Source organism: Pseudorca crassidens, chromosome 7 (genome assembly GCF_039906515.1).
Source record: "Pseudorca crassidens isolate mPseCra1 chromosome 7, mPseCra1.hap1, whole genome shotgun sequence".
Classification (NCBI taxonomy): domain Eukaryota; kingdom Metazoa; phylum Chordata; class Mammalia; order Artiodactyla; family Delphinidae; genus Pseudorca; species Pseudorca crassidens.
Window position 1 is genome coordinate 108,831,180 of NC_090302.1, and position 25,706 is coordinate 108,856,885.

Consider the following 25,706-nt stretch of genomic DNA (forward strand, 5'->3'; position numbering starts at 1 on the left):
CGCAGTCAAAAAAAAAAAAAAAAAAAAGCAAGAAATAGAAAAACAAGTAATATGGGGATTCCAGCCATCCTCTTATATGACATTATATTCAATAAACTGATTGACTATATAAATTTGATAAAGTCTAACGTTCCTATGTTTTCATGTTAATGATGAGATGAAACAGCTAAAATTATCCTGCCTTTTAAGCTATCATGTAACATAATTATCCAGATTAATGTAAACACAGAGCTTTAAATATTATCCACTGATTTGCTCACTTAAACATTCATTGGCTCTCTCCTTTGGGCCAGAGTATAAATCTCAGAAGTCATTTCATTCAGTTCCCTCAATAAATATATATTTTTAAAGATATATTAAGTAAAAGTATTTTTAAAAATGTATTACTTTTCCAAAGATAGTTAGTGATGAAGCAAGGCAAGGAACCCAGGTCTTCTTGAAATATAGTAAGTTTTGTTTTTTGATTGTGTGTGGTTTTTAAAACAATTACTGCTATTCAAAGAATGACCAACTAAAAAGCATTTGCACTTAGAAAGCTTTCCAAAGATTCACTGAAAAACAGCGTTAATTAAAATTATATGACACTTCTCAAGATAGAAACATTCATGGGCAGAATCAACTATATTCCTTAAGAGGCTTCTGGAAGTTTGTGATTTAAGTCGGAAAACCAAATGTGAAAAGAGGCAGGTTTAATAATATGTCTGGAAATAAATCCAAAATTTCTTTATTTACACGGAATATAAATAAGCTTGTCTACTAAAGAGTAAAGAGAAAGATTTTTTTTTTCACCGTGCCCTCATTTGGAGGGTAAAAATTAGTGACATACTTTTCCAGTTAAACAGAGAATTATGGGATAATTGATATGTCAATTGCTCTTGGATTTAATTAAGAAGAAAACGTTTGTGAGAAAGGAAAGACATTCTTGGCATGTAGTTTGGTCATTGAGAAAAGTAAGAGATTAAAGTAGGGCTTTCAGAATAAATACCTGAGGGAGTTTTGGGAAAAAGCTAAGATTCAAGGAGTGAGTATTTTGATCCTAGTTGATAGTAAATAAAAGCCACTTAAAGATCTAATAGCCTAAGTTTTAATGATTAAAAATTCCATTATTTTGAGGTGCATGAAGAAGCATAGAAACGTGTGCATGATCTCTCTCTCTCTCTCTCTCTCTCTCTCTCACACACACACACACACACACACACACACACACACACACGCGCACTCACTTTCCCTTTCCAGTCTTCCAATCCAAGTCCCCATATAAATGGTTAGGGAGGGGTGGGCGAGGGAGAGAGTTGGATGGCAGAAGAAAAGATGAACCATATGACCTAGTTGTCGTTCTCCCTGGAGCTTAATGTTAAGATATGGAAAACGCCTAAGAAAAAACGGGTGTGTGTGTAGCGTTGTCCCCTCAGAAGCCACCTCTTTAGATTTCCCACCTTCATCTTTTTAGAACCCGTATTGTCACTGAAGGAAACTCAATTGACTCTAGTCAACAACGTTTCCCGGCCAGAAGCCGGCCAGGGTTGTGAGACGATTCTAGAAGCAGCTGATTCTCCTCTTCCGCTGGTTTTCAGCACCACATTCTCTGCTCTTCCCTAGACCTCTCCAAGGGTCTGGGTTTACTGTTGACTCTTGCATTTTGATGTAAGGTCAAAGAGACAGGGTCACATCCGAAAAGACCTTTTATTACTAAATTGCGCCTTCTCCCGGAAGGGAACAATGGAGGGTCCCTCTAGCGCGATTCTGCTACCTAATCCATAAATGCTGCTGACTCCCCCAGTTCTTAGCGCAGAGGCTTCCCCTCCCCCAGTTCCTTCCAGTTGCGGTTTAGGCTCTGCACCAGTTACTCAACGCCTTTTTTTTCTTTCTTTTTCTTTTTTTTTTTAAAAGCCTGGCTAGCTAAGCACCGCCTACCGTCGTGAGTGGCCTGTCACTCTGCCCCGCTGTGCGGTTGTGATTGGCTGGCAAGACCGTGTCGTCTGGCCCCGCCCCCGCTTCCCTCTGCCACGCTAGTGGCCCGGGGTTTACCCAAAGGTGGACAGTGGGATTCGGGCGGGCGGCGCTTGGAGCAGGTGCAGACGCATCCTTGCTCCCGCTGTTGCTCTTTCTCCAGTCGTGGGTCTGAGTCAGGAAAGGACTAGCATTCTTCTTTTGCCGCTAGAGCTCCCGTGAACTGCTGCCCAGAACCTAGGCACCTCAGACTTCTCATCTCATCCGTTATTCCGCTGTCACTGTATAAATCACCTGCACATGTGTAATCCTGTGAATCTCCCTTCAGCTCCTGCTCAGAGAAGGGGTCGAAAGGGAATTTCAAGTGTTTGAAAGAGAGGGTCTCCGCGGATCGCGGGGAGCTGTCTCAGGTGCTGAAGCTTTCCAGGCGTTGCTCTCTACCAACACCACACGCAGTTAGACTGCACACTCTCATTCCCGGCTTTCTCCTTCCCCATGCCTTGGCTAAGACTCATTTCAGAGTCGTGAATCTTTCCCTCCGTATCATGGCCTACGTGAGACACTTTCGGACATTAGTTTCGGGATTTTACTTCTGGGAAGCAGCACTGCTACTCAGGTGAGTCCACTTGTATTTAACAGTTGGAGAACTCATTCAAGCCTTGCAACTACTTGTCATGGATGAAACCAAGAATGCAACTCGAAGTTGACTTGTTGAAAGTGTCCCTTAAATCGTATTGTTTTCTATCTAAATGTATCTAGCAGTCTATCTCTTGAGACCTCTACAACATATAACTTTGCTCTGTTTTCACTAATTAATGTATTTTAGTAACTGGCATCTTATATTATTTGCAGCTGAGGTTACCCTAGCAAAAAAATATTTCCAAAGCCTAGGTCTTCCTTCTCAAATTGCTTTAAGTGTTTCTTTTTTCTAAGTGAATTATAAATTCTGGGTGTTACTCTCTTTTGTGAAAGTTACAAAACATTTAGTAATTAGAAATGGAACATTACTTACTTTTTAAAAGACAAAAAAAAAATCTAGAGCATAAACATTTAGTGATCAGAGATATTCTGAACATTGTTGATATATCTAGAGGTTAAGTTCAAATGAATAGAATAATAAAGGCCTTGCAAGTACTATTTTCTAAAGAGCCTGGTTCATGGAGGCAAAATAATAAATAAATCACCAGATATGTTCTATGCCAAGAATAATTATTTTGGAGAAAGTAATAAGAAACCTATTGAATGGTAAAATTGTTCTATGATGTGTCATTTTCTTATCATATCCAGTCATATTTGGTAGGCTTTCTTTTTTTTTCTTTTTAATTAAAAGAGAAGAGAGACTAAACACAGATCAAGTAATTTAACCCCCATTCTTCATCAAACAATGTATAAGCAAGATACTGCTCATGGATTTTTGAACCAACAATATAAATTTTACTTTACTATTATAATTACCTTAAAATTTCCATTTTTTGGCTCACAAGACTTTCAAGAAGATTGAAATCAAATAATGAGAGTAACTAAGTTATTTGTATAATGGTTTCCATTTGAAGTATATAAATATTCTTTTCTGGGTTGCTATGTCAAGTTTTTATCGTTAGGCACATTAGAAAAACATAGCATATCCCATAACTACCTTTAGTAACAGGAACTAGTTGTGAAGGTTATTATATTTCTGAAATTATCGATTTTTTCTGAAGTGAGGTGTTGAAACCATTGTAAATCAGAATATTTTCAGTGAAAAATATTTTAATGACAGTAAATTTTTGTAACTTTACAATTGTTACAAGTTTCATACGTAGTGACCAAAGCAAAGAATGTAGAGCTTTTACATTTATGTAAATTGTATGGAAAGGAGTACAAAATTCATGTCATAAGATAAATTATTTTACCATAATTATTTCTTAATATCTTAGATAATACACATATTTATTTTTTTCAAAGAAATCAGAAGAGCTTAGTTGATAGATACTTAGGTTTAGGAAGTTTAATGTTAATAACTAAAATATTTTGATCGATGAGGTCAAATTTGTATAATGGCAAATCACCATAATATTTGTTATGATATATTCTTAGAATTTATCTTCATTAATATTAAATAATTTAGTTTAAAATGCTTTTTATGAATAGTCTAAAAATGTAATCACTTGAAAAAGACATACCCAATATAGAAGTTTTGGTGATACATATATTCTTCATCAAGTTTTTCTTTTTTCGTTCACAAATCGAAAAAAAGTTTTCTCTATCTTAGACTGGTCTTAGATGAGAGTAGCTCATCACTCTATGAAGAACTTTAATCATACATAAAAAAATTAAGTATTTTTATTTTTTAGTGATGGTCCTTGAAGGAAAATTTTCTATAGAAATTTCCTTTAGAAGGTGAAGCTCCCTCTACTGGAAATATCTTGCAAAATACAGTTTCTTTATGGAGACCATTTTTTGTTCGCTAAGCCTATTCGTGAGGTATTGAGCAAAAAAGGAAACATGTAAAGGAAAAACTAAAGTCAAAAAAGTATTTTGTTTAAATTCATAAATATATCTTTTTAATTGAAAAATATTATTTCCAGGGAAATTTGGAAGTAAGAACAACAACCAGAAACCATATATGAAGTTTTAATTAAATAACATACTAGTAGAAGCGTTTTTTTTCCATAGGTTTAAGGTTTTAAAAATTTTTATTGAGATATAAATGCACAAAGAAAAATGTGCAAACAACAGAGTTCCAAATAAAGTGGCACAAAGGTAACACCATGTCAAGAGACCACGGATCAAGAAGTAGAATTGTCAGCATCACACGAGCATTCACCATGCCCCCTCTTACCACCATATCTTTTCCCAAGCACTACTTTGCTGCAAAATCATCTCTATCCTGACTTATGGGACAATAAAACTTTTTCCTGCTTTTGAACTTTATATACTTATTTGAGTCTGCTTTATTTTTATGAAACATATGTGATTTATCTGTGTTATAGCATGTAGCAGTAGCTTGTTTATTCTCATTTCTGTATGGTATTCCATTATATGAAGACATCACAATCTACCCATTGTCCTACTGAGGAATATTTGGGTATTTTTTTAGGTTTTGGCTAGTGCTGCTATGAACCTCCTTGATCATGCCTTTTTTTGGTGAATACATGTGAATACGTGCATTTTGGGGACTATATAAGTTGGGTCCAAGAGTTTCACTAGGCAGAGGAATTGCTAGAATATAGGGTGGATATGAGTATGGTTAGCTTTAGTAGATACTGCAAGTTTTCTAAGGTAGTTTTACCTAGTTAAACTCCTATCAGTAATATATGAGAGTTCCTGTTGCTATTACTAGTACAAAATTTGATCAGTGCAACATTACTATAAAAATTTATAGTGCTTTCGTAGACTATTATTGCAAGTCCACAGATAATATTTTAGTTTCTATCTTGGCATAATTTCTACATTTTAGTAAATGAGTTTTTTTTTTTTTTAATTAGGAAGCTTCTCTCCCCACAGAGATTCTACAAGTCAGTACCACTTTATTTTTTTTAATTAATTAATTAATTTATTTTTGGCTGCATTGGGTCTTCGTTGCTGCGCGTGGGCTTTCTCTAGTTGAGGCGAGCAGGGGCTACCCTTCATTGTAGTATGCAAGCTTCTCATTGCGGTGGCTTCTCTTGTTGCAGAGCTCGGGCTCTAGGCGCGTGGGCTTCAGTAGTTGTGGCACACAGGCTCAGTGCTTGTGGCGCATGGGCTTAGTTGCACCGCGGCATGTGGGATCTTCCTGGACCAGGGCTCGAACCTGTGTCCCCTACATTGGCAGGCAGATTCTTAACCACTGCGCCACAAGGGAAACCCCAGTAAATGAGTTTTATTAAGGCAAAAACAGCAAAACAAAAACATTTACTGCTATACTATAATTAGGAGTATTCATTATCAGAATACATCAGGTATTAGTAATGTAATATTTAAAGGGAACTTATTAAAGAGGTGAATTCTTTTAATAAATACAAGTCAGACACAGACATAAAAAATCTACCTTTCCTAGTAGTGAAGTTTTTAAAATTTTCACATTTTGCTCAGATATTGCTGTTTTTTGAAAAAATTTTCCTATGGCTTTTGGATTCTACTTCTCATACTAATAAAATAAAGAACAAAACACCAGTGTTCAGCTTTCTTTGAAATGTAAATAAGTGATGATTATGAAGAGCTTACAGAACAAATTCCAAAAGCAGGAGAACTGCCAAAAATATTTCATCTAAATTAATTATTTTCACAACATACAATTTTGTTTTTCATCTTTATAGTTTGATACCAACACAGACTTGCTATTTGAATAAATTATGGTATATTGTGTCAAAACACTGAATGTATGAATTTCATACTTTATGATAATCACAAACAAAATGTTTTCTTGATTTACTTCAAAGCCTAAGAAAAACATTTTGGCATAGAATTTCTTATTTTTTGCTTTTGGTACGTTTTGGAGGATGGGGAAAATTCTTTTTAATGTTGGGTCTATTTTCTTATGTAAGATTTTGAAGAAAATGTACTTCAGGGGATAAAGTCATTATTATGATGATTTCTTGTATGTAGGTACTGTAGCAGGATTCTACATAGTGTTTTTAAATTATGCTACACGTAATATATGCTTCTTCCCTTTGTATCTATAAATAATCATATGCTTTCCTAAGTGTAGAAGGATCGTGGCCCAGTTCTCTAGTCAATGCCTCAAGCAGTTTGCTCTGCAGATTCAGGAAACAGCTTTTAAATATTTCCTCTTGTATGTAATTTTTCTCTCCCCTGATCACACAACTATGTACTGAGGCAAGTCAATCACCAAATATGTGTTTAACGTGTAATGTTAAGCAATTCAACAAGATTTCCTCATCACATTCTGTGCACACGTGTTTGTGCTAGGTACAGTTTGGCTAGGGATGATTGGGAAATTATCCCCTTTCTCATCATGGAACTTAGAGTCTAGCAGGAAAGAAAATACAAAGGTCCAGTGACAAAAGACAAACAGAAACAGCAATGTTTTAGGCAATGTGAAATAGGGAAGTTCCCCAGAGGGTTGGTACTTGTGCTGGATCTTATAAGATGCTTGTTCAATGGGCAGAAATGAGATATAAAGAAAATATTCTATGCAATAGGAATGATACAAGCCTATCATGTGCTAAGGGAATGGTGATGGTCAAATTCAGTTGAAAGATTTCCAATTTATGGTTTAAAATCATATTCTGCTAGCAACAACTATTGAGCTGACTACAATAATAAACCAGCCGAAATGTGGAGTTGCAGCTTCCTTTCATAATGGAATATGGATGAAATTTAGAAGCAAATCATTTAATTATAACTGGATAGTTATCATTATAGGAATGGTCTGGTAACTGGGCTCAAAATATCTCTATAAATCCCTTTCTTTCAGAGGTAGAGTTTACCTCAAAATTACAATTAATCATAAGATTGCTAATAATCATCAGTAATAGTAAAAAACTATGTAAACAGACAACAATGACAAGACTACTAGAAGAAAAGGACAATCTGCTTGTTTTAGAGTTTGGAGATCATGTTTGAATTTTTCATCAAAATATGATCTCTTTAAAGAAAGAAAATCAGGTAGAGGATTTGGATTGTTGGAAGAAAAGGGGACAGTGAACTTGGTTTTGAGTTTGAGATGGTAGCAGTAGATCTGGGTATCCTGCTGTCAGCTGAGAACACAGAGACAATGCTTGAACTGTAGACTGAACAGTTAAACTGTTACAAAGGTGATCACACTGTGTGCAAAGAACAAGAAACAGAAAAAATATTTATATGAGATGAAGGTAGAATATTTAGAGCAGGGCACAGAGACGTACTCAGAGAGAGTCCTGAGCTAAACTGTGGAGGTGCGACTGGTCATAAATAAGTGACAAAGTCATAGATTTATCATAATTTTATACTGTCGATCCCAAGGACTTGCTCTTATCAATAGCATATATCTATCCCTTTTCTATAGAGCCTTTGAATGCTCTAATTTCAACTAATCTCATAAACTAGTCCACAGTCACGGATGATTAAAAACTTAAGTTTTCTCAGGAGACTTTTAGGGAATTATTTTGGAGAAGATGCATCTTTAACTTTTACTTACTACATGAAGCATATTGGATGAATCCTCCTTGATTTTCCCACCAAACCTGTCTCTTAAACTCTTCGCCAAATGATTAGCGTTATACTTGGATTAACTGTATTTATTGAAAATGAACTCCTGTGTATGCAGATGTCCATTTTGAAACATGGGTGGTTTGTCTTTCTCCACTAGAAGAAAGCTGTAGCTTTGTCTTGTTGGAAAAATGCATCAAGAAGAGAGATAAGCGAGTTAGCTTCGAGAACTGGTTCTGGAGTGAAGGCAGGCATTCTAAAACAGGACCAACTGTTTAGTAACAAACAGAGTGTGTGAATAGAATGAGCTCTTTCATCCCAGAAAATGAAGCTATTCAAACAACTGCATGGCAACCACACACATTTTAAGAAACAGAGTTTGAAATCCTCAGATATTGTCAGAAGAGGAAGCAATAGCAAAAAATAAAATAAAATAAAATAAAAAAAGCAGCTCCGTTACAGTGTATTTCTGAAATTCTTTCAGAATCTCCATACTAGAGATATTTTTAGGAGGAAGTATTGCCAGTACCTCTCAGACAATTTGATGCACAGAAGCAGTAACCTCAGTGGTACAATTAAGAATAGCATAAAGTGGAAAGGTTATTAACATCCTCTGAGATAGTTTATTGCATGGAATAACTTCCAATGCAAACGATGAAGCATTCTCTAGGAGTGCATGCAAAATTTACACACTGACAAAAATAACCAATTAGGATTTATAGACCCTGAGATATTTCTGATACTACTTTACAAACATTGCCAATATAGGTTGGTTGGGCTTACATTGGAGGTAACTAGTCCATCCAATATTGTACCTAAATTTGAAAATCTCTCAAAAATATCTATAACAGGGACTTGCCTCGTGGTCCAGTGGGTAAGACTCTGCGCTCCCAATGCACGGGGCCTGGGTTCGATCCCTGGTCTGGGAGCTAGATCCCACATGCCGCAACTAAGAAGCCCGCGTGCCGCAACTAAGACCCGTTGCAGCCTAAATAAATAAATATTAAAAAAAAAAATCTATAACAGGTAGTCATCCTGTAAACGTTAAAATTTCCAGCAATAAGGACCTTTTTACCTGAAAAGGAAAATGTTTATCAAATAATTTTAATGAATAAAAAACAAAATGTCATTCTGTTTTCTCCTGGACATAGGAAACTTCCTTTGGGCACATGTGCTCCCTCTCCCCAAATATTTGTTTCTGTATTTTTTCCCTTTTTTTTCATGCTTGCTTCTTCACTTAAAATGACCATCCTGCTTGTGGAGAGTGTGTTTTTTATTTGAGACACAGTTTGAATTGATAATATTTTCCATGTGGTTGCTCCATGCATGAAGCTTGTATACTCCAGTTGCAGGGTGCCTGTAGCAGTCTACCTGAATCTCTTTGTAACTTTATAAAAGTCTATGGAGCAATGACTGCATTTCCAGGCAGTGTGCAATGTGCTAGAGAAGCAGAATCTCAACTTTCTATAATATGCCACCTTAGGGGGGGGACGTGACATCACCTTCAAATGTGTGTTTTAGATTTTCATGCAAGTCTTGTTTCTCCTTCTTGATTGTAACTCCCATGAGGATAGGATTGTTTCTGATCTTGTTTTACTGCCATAATATTTAATTCAATGTCATGCGTGGAGTAGATGCTTGATAAAACAACAGATCCGCACTGAGATGACACCTACCTACCTGTCATCTCTGTTTATCTGTCTATAACTCTAGATTTGAATTTTATTTCAACCTGTGTTATTACTTGGAGTGGAAAGAGAATCTTGTGTTCAAGATACCATAAAGGCTATAAGATCAAATAAATTGCCTCAGAAGATGTTACCGGCTCTGAGAAGTTGTAAAACAGACATAAATTGGCAGCTCCCAGTGGAAAAGTGATAGATTTGCTTCTCCTTATCACCATGAGAAATTGAGATTTCTATTGTATAATGCATTATTTCTCAACTTATTTTCCCCATCATTGCCTCCTAAGGAGCCCTTTAAAGATATTTTTAGACTTTTTTTTTCTAATTGCCTGCATGAAATTGTAATATCACAGTACATTGTATATTTGCTCATGTGTAGTATATAGCCATAGATACATAGAGATAGAGATAGATTTGTGCTTTATATGTAAGAAGAATAAGATTTTTCACCCCCAAGATAAAACTCACCCACCCTCCTTGGGGTGATAACACCCCTCTTGAGAATGCATGGTGTAAAGGTTGCTACTTTTTATGATACTTAGACTATAGTTGTATAGTTTCATTGTTTGGAGTCATGACCTAGAAGTAAAGCAATCATTTATCTGTTGACACCGTTTAAGATAATTTAATCCTAAAAGCATTAGGAAACTTTAGTGACATCTTTTTCTGTAAGTACATAAAGTTCCCAGAAGCCACTAGGCTTCCATCAATAAATTTCAAATCACAGTTGCCTCTACCAACATCACTGTTCAATGACTTTCATAATTTCATGAAACTATTTTTTAAAAAACAAAATCTTGGAGATAATATCATTTACAGTTTATTTTTCCATGATTTAGACTCTGTTGACTTTCTTTTGTTTTCAAAGTAAGATAAATGAAAAAGTTCAAATTCCTTTTTAAAGTTAAATTTATAGTTGTTATAGAAAGGATCTCAACAGTTAGTACTGACATAAGGTCTGGATATTCTTCAATTCAGGAGTTCAGGGATATGTACAAAAAGCTGAGAGTAATGTTACCATTAAAATAAAAACTGATTGGGACTTCCCTGGCGGTCCAGTGGTTGAGACTTCACCTTCCAATGCAGGGAGTGCAGGTTCGATCCTTGGTCGGAGAGTTAAGATCCCACATGCCTCACGACCAGAAAACCCAAACATAAAACAGAAGCAATATTGTAACAAATTCAATAAAGACTTTAAAAAAATGGTCCACATAAAACAAAAAAACTGATTGAAAGAAAATAGAGTAACAAGTAAAATGCTACTAATAGAAAAGAAAGTAGGAATGATTATTAATTGGCAGTAAGATGTCAGCAAATCATCAGAAAACGATGTTTATCTTGCTGTTTGGTTTTGTTTTGCTTTGGTTTGGTTCATACTGGCCATACAATACTTAAGGTGGGGAATTGGGGGAAGATAAATGATGTGAACGTTGATGAAACAACCACTCAAATACCATCCATCAAATGCCTGGGAGGACCATATGCATTCTATCTGTCTGGCTAATTTCTACTCAACTCACTTTACCTTCTTGAAGAATCCTTCTCTGAGCTCCCCCAAGTCTAGGTGAGGATACCTCCTCTGTGCTTCCAGGAATACAGTACCTTTATTATTGCATATGTCCCAGGGCTGTGGTAATGGCCTGAATACTGCCTCTAGTTCAAACCGTGAAGCCCTGGACGGCAGCGACAGTAACATATTTCTAGTTCTATCACCAGGGCTTAAAAGAGTGTCTTGCACATTGACAGGGCTCACTCATTTCTGAAATGAAACACTTCTCCCCACCCCCCCAAAGCAGATTTACAATTTCAAATAAATAATTCTAGGCATAAATAAAAATACTATGCTGTCTTTCTTTCCTTCTAGCATTTAGGAGGAAAATTAGTGAGAGATTTGGTGCTTTGTTTTTTCTCTTTATTCCCAATTTTATTTGTCTGTGGTAATATATTTACCCACTTGCCTCTTATCTCTCTTTTCTTTCACAGAAAATATTCTTCTACGTTTTTCCATTTCCTCACTACTTACTTATGTCTCACTTGTTCCTATCTGGGATCTATCCCCACCTCTACAAAATGAAGCAGTACTGAGCTTCCATGTCATGATAGCTTCTTCTTTTAAACATTGGAAAAAGGGAATAGCACTTAATATAAAAATGGTTGTAGCAAATAACTATTTCATGTATATATAAAATACATATATACGTATATAAAATATATTTTAAAGCAACATATAATTTTTAATTATCTACTTTTTGTAAGATCTCTGCAGTGAAAAAAGAAGACATAATTAAACGACCATTCTAAATAATAATCAAATAAATAATGCATATTCTCAATGCATAATGTTTGAATTTCTATTATGGCACCTCTCACAGTTCTGGGATCAGAATCACTGACACGTTTCCAATTCCCTAGATAAACTGAGAACCATTGATATCACAGAATATTTATTTTTGCCTTTAATCTGTTTACTCACATACATTTAATGTTTTAAGCCCAAGAGACTCTATAAAGGGTGGTTGATTGACAATTTCTTTTTTGCTGGCAATTGTTGAAAATGTAATCATGAACAACTACCCAAAATAGTAACAATTATAAATACTGGGAAAAGAAAATATCTTTTTTGGAATGCAGAGGAGTATAAAATTTTTATAAAGAGGCAGAGAATTTAAATGGACCGTGAACAGTTGATGGAATGTGAGTGGGCAAGAAAGAGGGAAGAGTGTTTCAGACAGAAAAAGCATCCTTAGAAAAGACAACGGGCCAGTCTCCATGTGAAATGGAGGATACGGCAAACTTGATAGTAACATCTCAACCATGGGCCCCCCAAGTTTTCCTGTCTAATAAATTCATGCTTTATGTTGTTTTAGAACTAACTTCCTGGGGAAAATCTATATGACTATTGTAGCGTGTTAGAAAACATCCGCAAATATTTATTCCAATAATAGTTTTCTCTAAACAAAATATTTCATTGTTATCACTTGCTTATGAGGGAAGAGAATATTCACATAAGCTACTTTGTATTCACTAGTTCTGTTGATATCACTATACATATATTTTTTTAATTTGTATCATTTAAATGTGTATCCGAAGTCTGAGTACTGAAACTTAATTATTAGTAGATCAAATAAAACAAAAATCCAAGAAAAGGAGAGAGTTATGACTTTTCATAGTTTTATAAACAATTACATTCCTGACAAGGGAAAGAAGAATGACACATGATAAAATCGTAATGAAAAACTTAAAAGCAATCTATCTCTATAAATTCCTTTCTTATTATAAAATAATAAAACACTAATATACATTAAATGATATTTTCCACCAGTTCTTAAATTGCTCCTATTTAAGAAGAGAATTACCTTTAGTCTATTAAAACACTAAGGGACCCAACTTTGTATAGTACTGCCTAGTAAGAAGAAATGCACCTTCCGTGTTTTTCTCTTGCCTCTTGTTTTATTTATTGGGAAGAATAGAGGTAGCAGAGGATTATATGGATAAAACCATTAGAAATCTCCCTTCTGCCTCATGTTGCTTCTTTCTAAAAACTTTAAAACCCTTTAAAAGATTATGAAATCTTTTTTTCCCCTTTTAAATTCCTGAAATTGGGCTTATCTCTTTCTTCCGACAAATCTTAAATACGGTACGTATCATCAAAGACACAGAATCTACTGCAGACCTCAGTTGGTGCCTACTGAGATTATATAGAGAATTAGGTTTTATGTGTAGTCTAACTATCTCCCCCTAAATAATAATATGTAAACTTAAAATTTTGCTCTACTTCAAAAGGCCAAAGTGTATGACATTCTTTGTGTGCTTTTGTACGGTTATATACGTCAACTTACAGCAAAAATTACATCGGAAAATCTTAATCAGTATGAAAAAAATTCAAATTCCTGGAACATATGAAAATTCAAGCTCAAAAATACAGTAGTAAAAGAAGATGAGATTTATACCTCTACAGGAAAGGGCTAGTTTATTTTAGGTGGTTTCTAAACTAACTTTTCTTGCCTCAGTCTTCTCTGTGCATGCACTTGTGTGCACATGTGAAAACAAGAAGGAATTTAGAGAAAGACGACTCAGGGTCAGATCTCAGCTCTGTCTTTGAAGGGCTGGGTGGCTTTTCTATACACTGAGTGATTGTACTTAACATGCTACTTTAAAAATGTAATGGGTAAAGCTGTATCCACCTATGGAATACATTTTTTTTTTAAACGAACACAGTCAGAAACGCACTAATCACTCCTTAAGAGAAAATATGTATTTAGGATTACAGCTCTAATTTCTCACTTCACCTAATATCAGTAGCCTTTATTCAAAGAAGCTATTTTTTTTTCTAAAATCCATTGTAGTGGTAGATGTGAAAGATGTTGAGTGGCAGGAAAATAAACAAGGGATAAACAGACTAGCCCTTTATAGCTGTGTTAGTTCAGATTAGGTTCATTTGTGACTGACAGAAAGTGCACAATAATATTGGTTTAAGAAAGATTTGTTTTTCTTTCAAAAAAAAAGGAAAAGAAAAACCATGGAAGCAACCAGACCACATCTGGAATGGGAGTTCACTGATCTTTCTATCTTCTTGTTTTGTCATTCTTAACGTAGGATTTCTTCCTTGAGACCCAAGATAGATGCTCTGATTTCAGAAATCATAGCTGCTTTCCAGCTATCAGAAAAGAAGAAGAGGCTTATCTTTAAAGGCATTTCCAAGAAGTTAAAGATTTCTCAGTTTCACTCTTAGCTTTGAGTGTCCATGTGGCCAAGTTCCGGCCACTAAGTTGCAAATGGAAGTGGCATGTTTGGCTTTTTGGAAGTGCATGCGAAGGGAGGTCCAGAGGCTCCAGCTCATATTTTACGTTCACCGTTATGGAACTCAGTCTTTCAAGTGAAGCCAAAGGGAATTATTGCAAGTAGGAAAGGAGCATGATCAGACTGTGTCTCAGAAATATCACTAAAGAAGTAATATGGGTAAGATACAAGGATGTAATGTACAGCACAGGGAGTAGAGCCAATATTTGATAATAACTACAAATGAAGTACAATCTATAAAAATATTGAATCACTATGTTTTAAAAAATAAAAATTGATAAAAATAAAATAAGCCTCAGGCAAATTTGATATATAGATTACTAGTAATATGCATATATATGAGTAAAATATTGTCAAGGAACATATTTATCAATACATATACATGCAAGCATATATGTAATAATGTATACATTTATTGGAAGTGCATGTTTGGATATTTTTGAAGTTTCGGAGTGGGCAATTATAGAAGTTTGGAGAGCACTTGTCTAGACGAGAGATACACAGGAAAGTGATAATACGTGTGTGTGTGTGTGTGTGTGTGTGTGTGAGAGAGAGAGAGAGAGAGAGAGAGAGAGAACTGCTTTAATGAGAACATAGGATTCACTAAGCGCACAAGAGGGCACATAATTGTTAGTGGGGGGGTGCAGCGTGGAGGCAGGACAACTTTTCAAAAGATGTGGTCCTTGAATTGAATTGTCAAAGTGAGAAGCAAAGGTGATCTGGGCAGAATCAACTGCCTGTGCAAAGATGTATGCACAAACCAGCATTAAAAATGTAGGAACCACAGCTGGTTCAGTGTGACTGGAAGCTACATTATATGTCAGGCGCAGGATGACAGACAAGGCTGGAGGGGATGTAGGTCATATTTTTTATATAATTTTCCAGAATAAAGGGAAGTTTCCATTTTATTTTATTTTTTTGCCACACCACGCAGCTGGTGGGATCTTAGTTCCCCAACCAGGGATTGAACCCGGGGCCACAGCAGTGAAAGCACCGAGCCCTAACGACTGGACCACCAGGGAAGTCCCAAGAAGTTTCCATTTTAAAATGTTTCTCAAAATGTTTCAACTATACCACCTTTTACTTTTTGCCAAAATTAATTGTTTTTCAAACATTAATTTTTAAAATTGGGGTTGTATATCTTTTTTATAATATGAATCATTTCCAAATTATTATATAGAAAAAAGGGAACAGTTTGATAATTTTGCAGGTTAGTTAAAGTTACTGCAAACACTGAAGAAAACTTAAGACATCTGAAAATCTCCAAAACTTTTTCAAATGTTTCTAAACATCAGCTTATTCTAAATAGTAGATATCATGGTTGACTCTTCTAATTTTCAGTGTTTAGCATTATTTTTATTTTTACCCCCTTTTTCTTATTTTTTCAATCCTAATATTTGTAGAAAAATGCACAACTTGAGATCATTACCTTGATTTTTCTCAAGAGAAAGGGGAAATTTATTATTTTTCTACAACACATTATGCTGCTTATATTCAAGCAGAATGGTTGAATGTTTGTGATAAGAATAAATATTCCAGTATACAAATAAAGTATAACTATTATCCAAAAAAAGGAAGCAATATGGAGAACTTAACAGAAAGTATGTTCACAGTGGGGAAGGGAAAAACTGGCCTCAGGGAGAGTAGAAAACGGTTAATGCAATAGGACATCCCAAAAATGGAGAGAAAGGAGCAATATGAGAAATGACCAAAAAAAAAAAAAAAAAAAAAGTCTTGTCCGCTGCTTGGACGTGGAGGATCAGAAAGAATGGTCTAGGATAAGCCTCATATTTATACCTTTAGTAACTGGGTGAAAAATAGTGCCACGACAAGAATAGGGCATAAGAGAAGAGGCATAGCCATGTAGAAAAGTATCATAAGTTAAGTTCCAGATATGTATGGTGAATGTCATGCCTATGAGATATCCAGTTGATGGAAAACTTCAGCACAGAGGTGAGAACACAAGACCTGGGACTAGATAAGATTGGATGGCTAGAATTCTGGGGCAAGGTTTTCCTACATTTTTTAATACTTGAGCACACATGGATGTTTCATCTCATTGTACAAACAAATAAGGCTGGTGACTCTCAGTCCTCAAGCCTGGCTCTAGCTGCACCATCTCACACACTGCAGGCTGAGCTGTGGCTAACACAGCACACCTGTAATCCACTGGGGCTTGCAGATGTCAAAAAGTCCTTCCCTGCCGAGGGCACTGCTGCTCAAAATGTGGTCCTTTAACCAGAAGAATAACCATCACCTGAGAGGCTGTTAGACCTGCAAACTCACCACGACTTACTGAGTCAGAATCTGCATTTTATCCAGCCCGGCAGATGAGTCATAAAGCACATTCAGATTTGAAAAGCACTGTCTTAAAAACACCAGCTTCTAAGGGATGAGCAGAAGGAGAGGTACTGGCAAAAAAAAAAAAAAAAAAAAAAAAGGATGGGGATTATGATAAGAGAAAAATGAGAACTAACACGGAGTGCGTCAGACAACCAAAAAGAAAAGTTTTGGAAATAAAAGAATGATCAATAACACAATAATATCAAATGCCATAAAAACCAAAAGAAATGTGGAAGATTATAAATAGCCTTTTGATACAAAAATACATGTACAGCTATGTTAGAAGATTGAATTGTGCGTTAAAGAAAAATATAGATTCCCTTTTTTAGAAGAGGCTATACTGCATGAGGAAGTAACAGTGGACACAGATGTGGCAGGCACTTCTTCATTTGCTTGTTTAATTTTGCTTTTACAATGAAAGGAGATTTGAGCTTGCTCACATCCTGGAAGAAAGAAGTCAGTAGATTAGGAAATGCTTAGGAAAACACAAGAGAGGTTCAGAAGAGAAAGGGCAAAGTCACTGATGAGGTGAAAAGGAAGAGTTTTAAGAGCAGTCGTTGAGGGGTAGCTTTTGAACCAGAAGTCTTAAGTCTTTCTCTGGGACCGGAGGCAGAATGTGACAGGTGGTAGAGATGGGAATTGTGATTTTGTTATTCAGTTGCATGCTCAGTTATCTCTTTGAAGTAGGAGACAAGGTCATTAGTCGAGATAAAGATGAACAACGAAGCAGACAGGTTTAGGCTGATTTAACGGTTACAAAACACAGAATATAGCTGAGTCCACATTACCTCTGGTACTGGACAGGCTGTGCTCCCAGCTTTCTTGGAAGAGTCGGTCCAGCCCCGTGAGAGCAAAAGCCCCCATCACTCTGCAGAGGAGCGGGATGAAGCCTAGGACATGATCTTTATTCAGGCCTCGCTCATTTAGGTGGCAAAGTCAGAGGTAGAGCCCACATCACTTAATTCAAATTAACTGCTTATTTTTCCAAAAGAGCACAGTGATTTAGGCTCTTCTACACTAGAAAAAGGAATGATCACATCATTCTTTAAAAGGTGAAATGTGGCTCATTCAGCTAGAATCACAGTAAGTTTTTTTTAATGAATAGTTTCATCAAAAAATATAAGAATGAGACCCACTTTCAAACTTTTTGCTCTTCTCAGGGTTCTATACATGAACACCATGTGTGGCAGTGTAGGTGTGTCCACTCACATCTCTGACCCGTTTCTTTTCAATCTTGAAAATAGGTAGTCTTTTCCTAGGAGGCATTACCTCCAGAGATTTTGTTATGCTTGATTAAAGGAAAACATGTTCTTACAGGAAGAGGAAATAACTTCTATAATCTAGAAGCTTTTACAATCCTTTTGTTTCCTGGGAAACTGTAAATGTCTTGCCCAAAATAGTTTAGGCACCTAAGTAGAAGGAAGGTGGAAACGGGAAGAAAGAATGGAGGTGAGGCAGAGGGAGAAGGGTGTATATAACCTCAGATGAATATTAGCTTTAAGTATGATGTACAGTAACTGATTGTATCTTGCTAAGCTCTTCTCACTCTTAATTTTTAAAAAGAATATAATCCAGTAAAAACCTTGATGTGTAGTCTAATTTTCACTAGAGGGAAATTGAACAACACTATACTCACTGCTATATTTACCTTTCCTTACCACTTCCAATTATAAACTCCTTTTTGCTTTATTGTTTGATTCCCTTCTTTTTTCTGTGCCATTCCTCTCTCCTTAAAGGAATGTAACGAACAGACAAATGTAGGGCTTCCTGCACCACAGGAAGAAAAATGTCCAATAACTCAAATATGCTTAAGTCAGAACACATTCCATTGAAAGGTGACATTAACATAAACATTTGTAGTCACACAAAAGGGAATATCTACCATAATCTGAATAAGTCGGTGCTCTGCTGGTTCAATATTATTACAGAAAACAACCTTAGCATGGCTCCACTTTAATATTCTTTTCAGGTTCAGAGACTCAGAGACTGGTGCTTTAAAAATATCATGGTTTTATGCCCTCAATCTTATTGATTTGGGGATTTATAAAAATGCATTTTATTAGTAAGCATTCATGCAAGCACAATTAGATCAAAATAAAGCAGTACTACTTCTGCTGTATTGTTTCCTTTGTAAATATAACTCAGTTAAACATCTCAAGTAAAAGGATGATTTCTGTATCACTCATTTCTGGCTTGTGGGATTACGGTGCTTTTTTCCCCTTATTTTACTGTATTTTTATGAAATACAGTAGATTAATAGATTAAAATGAAATTTAGAGAATGTGTTTTTTTTGTTGTTGTTGTTGTTTTTGTTTTTCTGCAGTATGCGGGCCTCTCACCATTGTGGCCTCTCCCATTGCGGAGCACAGGCTCCGGACGCGCAGGCTCAGCGGCCATGGCTCACGGGCCCAGCCGCTCCGCGGCATGTGGGACCCTCCCGGACCGGGGCACGAACCCGTGTCCCCCACATCAGCAGGCGGACTCTCAACAACTGAGCCACCAGGGAAGCCCGAGAATGTGTTTTTTAAAAAGTTTTATGCACATTTTAAAGGTCTAAGTGGTGTTTTGTCAAATAAGATTCAGGAGAGCAGCACAATTCTTTTTTTTTTTTTTTTTTTTTTTTCGCGGTACGCGGGCCTCTCACTGTTGTGGCCTCTCCCGTTGCAGAGCACAGGCTCCGGACACGCAGGCTCAGCGGCCATGGCTCACGGGCCCAGCCGCTCTGCGGCATGTGGGATCTTCCCGGACCGGGGCACGAACCCGTGTCCCCTGCATTGGCAGGCGGACTCTCAACCACTGTGCCACCAGGGAAGCCCTATCCGTCTCATGATATATTTCAAGTACTATTTTTACTCCTCTATTCCAAAAATACTTATATAATCTCTCAGTGGTTTTATATAATGTCTCAGTATATTTATATAATATCTCAATCAGTGTTCCAGGATTTGGGGGTATAATAGTAAATAAGCAAAAATCCCTGCTCTTAAGAAGTTATCTTCCAGTAGAGGAAAACATAAAAATAAATAAGTGAATGAATAGTATTTTATCTAATAATATGTTTTATGGAGAAAAGTAAAGCAGAAACAGATAGGGAAGAGAGAAAATGTGAGAAGGGAAGACATTTTTTTTTTTTATTAATTTTTATTGGAGTATAGTTGATTTACAATGTTGTGTTAGTTTCTGCTTTATATCAAAGGGAGTCAGTTGTACACATACATATATCCATTCTTTTTTAGATTCTTTTCCCATGTAGGTCATTACAGTGTATTGAGTAGAGTTCCCTGTGCTATACAGTCAGTCCTTATTAGTTATCTGTTTTATATATAGCAGTGTGTATATGCAGAAGGGAAGACATTTTCAAGGAGACCTTTTGAGTGAAGACTTGAAGGTGACGAGGGAGCCATACAGTGGGATCTAGAGGAGATTGGTTTAGGTAGAAGGGGTGGCAAGTGTGATGGCCCTTAGGTGCCAGCATACTTACTAAAAGTTTTCAAAGAAACCATCCAGTAAAATATCATTGCAAATTTCTGTTTTTCAATATAGATAACCTATGATATTGGATATGTGTCTCTTAGATGTTTTAAAACCATGCTTTAATTCAACAGGTCTAAAATTGAACACATTATCGTAACTCTCAAAGCTGGTCCCCCTTTTCCCGCTGTCCTATATCAGTGAATGATGTTTCCATCCATACAGTTGCTCTAGCCAGAAAGCTGGGTCGACATCACTTAACTACTGCTGTATAACACATTATCCTGAAATTTAGTGCGTTAAAACAACAATGAATGTTCATTGCATGGGTCAGAAATTCAGGAACAGCTTAAGTAGATGTTCTAGCTCAGAATCTTTCGTCAGGTTACTGTCAAGATGTCAGCCATGGTTGCAGCCACGTGAAGGCTTGACTGGTGAAGAGAATCTGATTTCAAGTTGGCTCAGTCAAATGACTGGCAAGTTCGTGAATCCTATTGGTAGAAGCTCTCATTTTCTTCCATGTAGCTACTTGAGTGGCTGAGGGAAGAGTGAATGACCCAGAAGAGAGCTGGGTGGAAGTAGCAATGCATTTTATGATCAAACTACAGAATTCATGTCATCAAGAATTTACATTGTGTAGGCAGCATTCAAGAGAAGAAAATTAGGCTCCACCCTTTGAAGGGAGGTGTGTCAAAAAATTTAAATAAGCATTTTTAAAATCATTGCAATCATGCTTGAAACATTTTCCTCATTCCCAACCAGTACCAAACCATCACTAAATTTTATGGATTTTATCAGTGATATATATATCTCTTAGATTATTCTACTCTCTCCAACCCCACTGCGATCAAAATTACTCACACTATCCTCAGCTCTCACTTTGACCGCAGGAGTTGTTTCCAAATGGGAGCTGTAAAGACAGAAGTCCAAAATGTGATCCATGAGGCACTGCATGATTAGGTACCTACAGCCGTCTCCAGCCTCATTTGTTATTACGTTGACACTTTCTGTCTCTATTCCAGACACACTAACAATTCCTTTAGTCTCTGTCCTTCCCATGACACCACAGGTTCTAAGATATTTTCTCTTGTATGTCTATTCAGTCTTTTTCTGCCTGAAATTCTGGACTACTATTTCAGCAGCCCCTCCTCCTAGAAGTGTTCACTGAATTTATACCAATTGATAGACTTCTTTTGATTATTTAAAATCTTGCTAGAATACCAGAACTGAAATAAAACTATTAAACTAAAGACAATATAAAACCAGAATTGCTTTAAATATTCATTCAGTAGTTGATTTCTGAAAACTAAATGTCCTGAATAAGAAGTTATTTAAGGAAGAGTGGTAAACAAGTGTGTCAGTTAGGGGCCCTATAATTATACATTTGCAATATGACTTTGAACTTCTCTTACTAAGGTGCCTTCAACCATGAATTGAATTCATAAGCTAGGATGGGTCCATCAGATTTTTTCTTTATGGTGCTCAGTATTTCCTGAGTTTGTTGGTATTTTCTACACTTGGATTTCATGAGATACTATTATACCATTCAGGGCCCTTTTACATTAATTAGCTTGAGTGAATTTCTCTTTATTTCAATTAAAAATATCCCTGACCAAAAGAGTCATGCTATCAAAGGCAAAATCCAAACATTGGCTTAAGAATTTGACATTTTTTGAAACATATGTGTAGAATATGTCATTTGTTTTACTGCAATTTTCTGTGAAAAATGTGTACCACTTTTAAGTCTCCATTTTTATACTGGTTAAAGAATATCTGGCTTGCCCAACGTGAAGCAACTAGTTAATGACAAAACTAGAACAAAATGTAAGCCTCCTGGCTGTCCATCTGGAGCTTCAGCCATTCTACTATGATGATTTTCATTTAATTATCTTGGGCACTGGACACATAATAGAACTATTGAGTCTATTCTAAGTAATTTTCAATGTTTCTGAAATGCTTAATTAGTTTTCTTTAAAATAAACAAGTCATTAAGAAGCTACAAATCAATGAGTTAATTAGCTGTGTTATGGCCTTTTAGATTTTTCAGTTGAAATAAGCTGATGTCAAAACTATAAAGAAGTAAACTACTACCCATGAGAATAGACAGTTTCCATAGAAGTTATAACAATTAGCATGAGTTTTGAGCACAGCATTTTGAAAGCATTTAGTAAAACTGAGTGACTTTATGATAAAAATAAATTTTGTAGATGAAACGAACAAACTTGTATAACGATGAGAGTTAAGAAACCTCAGATGACTACACTATCTATCCCTGTCATCTACTTTTTTTTTTTACATCTTTATTGGAGTATAATTGCTTTACAATGGTGTGTTAGTTTCTGCTTTATAACAAACTGAATCAGTTATACATATACATATGTCCCCATATCTCTTCCCTCTTGCATCTCCCTCCTTCCCACCCTCCCTATCCCACCCCTCTAGGTGGTCACAAAGCACCGAGCTGATATCCCTGTGCTATGCGGCTGCTTCCCACTAGCTATCTATTTTACGTTTGGTAGTGTATATATGTCCATGCCATTCTCTCACTTCGTCCCAGATTACCCTTCCCCCTCCCCATATCCTCAAGTCCATTCTTTAGTAGGTCTGTGTCTTTATTCCCGTCTTGCCCCTAGGTTCTTCATGACATTTTTTTTCCTTAAATTCCATATATATGTGTTAGCATATGATATTTGTCTTTCTCTTTCTGACTTACTTCACTCTGCCTGTCATCTACTTTCACTGGAGTCCTCCTTCTCCACCTGTCCTATCCCTCCACCTCCTATCCCACACCTATAACCCTGTATTAACCCTTCATATACAAACACGCAAACAATATGTAACTTACCACTGACAACTAGCAAGCATTGAACAGACATACCTACTAAGTCCTAATTTATGTAAGCACTGAACGTAGACACCACTGCAATCAGGTCTGGCTAAAAAAGCACCCATCACATTCTAATTGACAATTCTCCAGTTCCACCATTAAATGACGATTTTCAGACATATAACTTTGCTTTAATTTTCTCTTTCAGATTTCTATATCCTGATTTTCCCGTTTCTAAATATTTGTTCTAGGTTCTTCCCTGATTATTCATAAGCATCACTCCTAACTTGGGCAGAAGGACAGAAGGATGAAAATGTTGGACACTCTCTGGTGTATAATGTTTGACCTCTCCATCACTATATTTAGTTAATTCATTTCAAAAATACTTATCCAGTTATTTACTGTGGGTGCTCTGGATTACTTCTGGGGCTATTAAAACACATGCAACAGTCATGAGTTTTGCTTAAATATAAGATCCTATAAAGTCAGAGATAGACATTGATTGATTAATCTTATTAAAAATACAATTACATGGGCTTCCCTGGTGGCGCAGTGGTTGAGAGTCTGCCTGCCGATGCAGAGGACACGGGTTCGTGTCCCGGTCCGGGAGGATCCCACATGCCGCAGCGCGGCTGGGCCCGTGAGCCATGGCCGCTGAGCCTGCGCGTCTGGAGCCTGTGCGGGAGAGGCGGCAACAGTGAGAGGCCCGTGTACCGCAAAAAAAAAAATACAATTGTAACAAGTGCTGTTAATGAGATACAAATTTGATAAATATTGTAACAGGATTTTGCAGAATGAGATAGAATAGGTAAGGCTTCCTGAGGAAATGATGCTTAAACCAAGATCACAAAGATAAGTAGAATTTAATTAAATGAATAGAAGACCAATGAGTATTCCAAAGGTAATGCCTAGCAGTAGGTTGTACCAGAGGAGCTGAAGAGGATATGGTGAGATGTGGTTGGATTATGGATAAAATTATAAGGTAGGACCAACTGGAAGGATATGATATGTGGAATACAAGAGGAGTCAAGAGTTATCAAAGATTTTCCAGCTGAGAAATGTAAAGATTTTGTTACCATTAACCAAGTTTGAAAAGAATGGAAGAGAAACAAGCTTGTGTGGGAATAGCAGGAGTTTAATGTATGTTTGCTTTTATCAGAGAGCTAGGTTGCTAGCAATCTGTGATTATTTTATTCCAGTTTCAGAAATGGAGACAATTCCAAGCTATGCTTAGCTTCCTGCTAAGACTTCTGTATTTGTTTCATTCTTACTCAGCAGCTGTAATTCTTTGCGATCTCAGACCACCTCATAGGAGTTCACGCCTTTTTGTCCCCCTAAAATCCATAAAGCTTTCAAAACTTGTACACAGATTGTTAACCTCTCAGCTGGTACTCTGAAGTTTATTGCCATCCTTAAGGGAAACTCACTTCTGTAAGTTTCCTTGTCTTAGATCTTAGCCATGTGACTTTTCACTGTGTTTTTAGCTCTCTGATGCACAGTTTTTTCTTTTTAACCTTGTCTAGTGTTTTCAGTGGGAAGTTTAATTTGATTTAAAATATTGGCTTATAGGGACTTCCCTGGTGGTGTAGTGGTTAAGAATCCACCTGCCAATGCAGGTGACACGGGTTCTAGCCCTGGTCCGGGAAGATGCCACATGCCGTGGAGCAAATAAGCCCGTGCACCACAACTAATGAGCCTGCACTCTAGAGCCCGCACGCCACAACTACTGAGTCCGCGTGCCACTACTACTGAAGCCCACGTGCCTAGAGCCCGTGCTCCGCAACAAGGGAAGCCACCGCAATGAGAAGACCACACACCACAATGAAGAGTAGCCCCTGCTTGCTGCAACAAGAGAAAGCCCACACACAGCTACGAAGACCCAATGCAGCCAAAAATTAATTAATTAATTAATTAAAAAAATAGAATAAATAAGATAAAAAAATAAAATTAAAATATTGGCTTATAAATTTAATATCTGAGTGGCCTGGGAAAAAACCTCTTTACCTTAGTGTCTTCATCTGTAATACATAAGTAATAATATCTAACTAGAAAAGTTGTTATGAGAATAAAATGATATCATATATATACATGAATTCTGTGCCTGAGAGATCAGGAAGCAGCTACCATTTTTATTGTTAGGTGAATTTAAAATAACCCAAGCCTCATCAAACTGCAGAGAGAAATGAAATCGCTTTAAAATGATAATCATATTTCACTGGCACATGGCTCACAGTGGGAAGAATCAAGATCCCAGTACCCTTTTAATTTTGAGTTATTTCTCTGAGCCTCCAAGGGTATTCTAGAATAGTCCTTTTATATTCTTCCACTTTGGCCTCCTTTTAAAATAATTAATATTAAACAATCAACTTAAAGCCTGCTTCACTGCCTGTGTCATCATGGTAAACAATCTGTCCTCTTCTAAGGCAGGATGCTTTAGCGTGAAATGCTCAAAACATCACGTATTCTCAGATGTTTCAGTTTCTCTTTAGTTCTCCCATAAAGAGACTAAAGCCATAAAG

The 25,706-nt window shown here is 36.5% G+C and overlaps 1 protein-coding gene across 1 annotated transcript in view; it reads left to right on the forward strand.

Moving 5' to 3' along the window:
• The first annotated feature begins 2,480 nt into the window (after positions 1 to 2,480).
• GLRA3 (glycine receptor alpha 3) overlaps positions 2,481 to 25,706 on the forward strand; it is a 164,342-nt gene continuing 141,116 nt past the window's right edge. Inside the window, exon 1 of the mRNA XM_067745337.1 lies at positions 2,481 to 2,566. Coding sequence (XP_067601438.1) covers positions 2,496 to 2,566 — 71 coding nt within the window. The 5' untranslated portion in view covers positions 2,481 to 2,495. The remainder of the gene's footprint in view (positions 2,567 to 25,706) is intronic.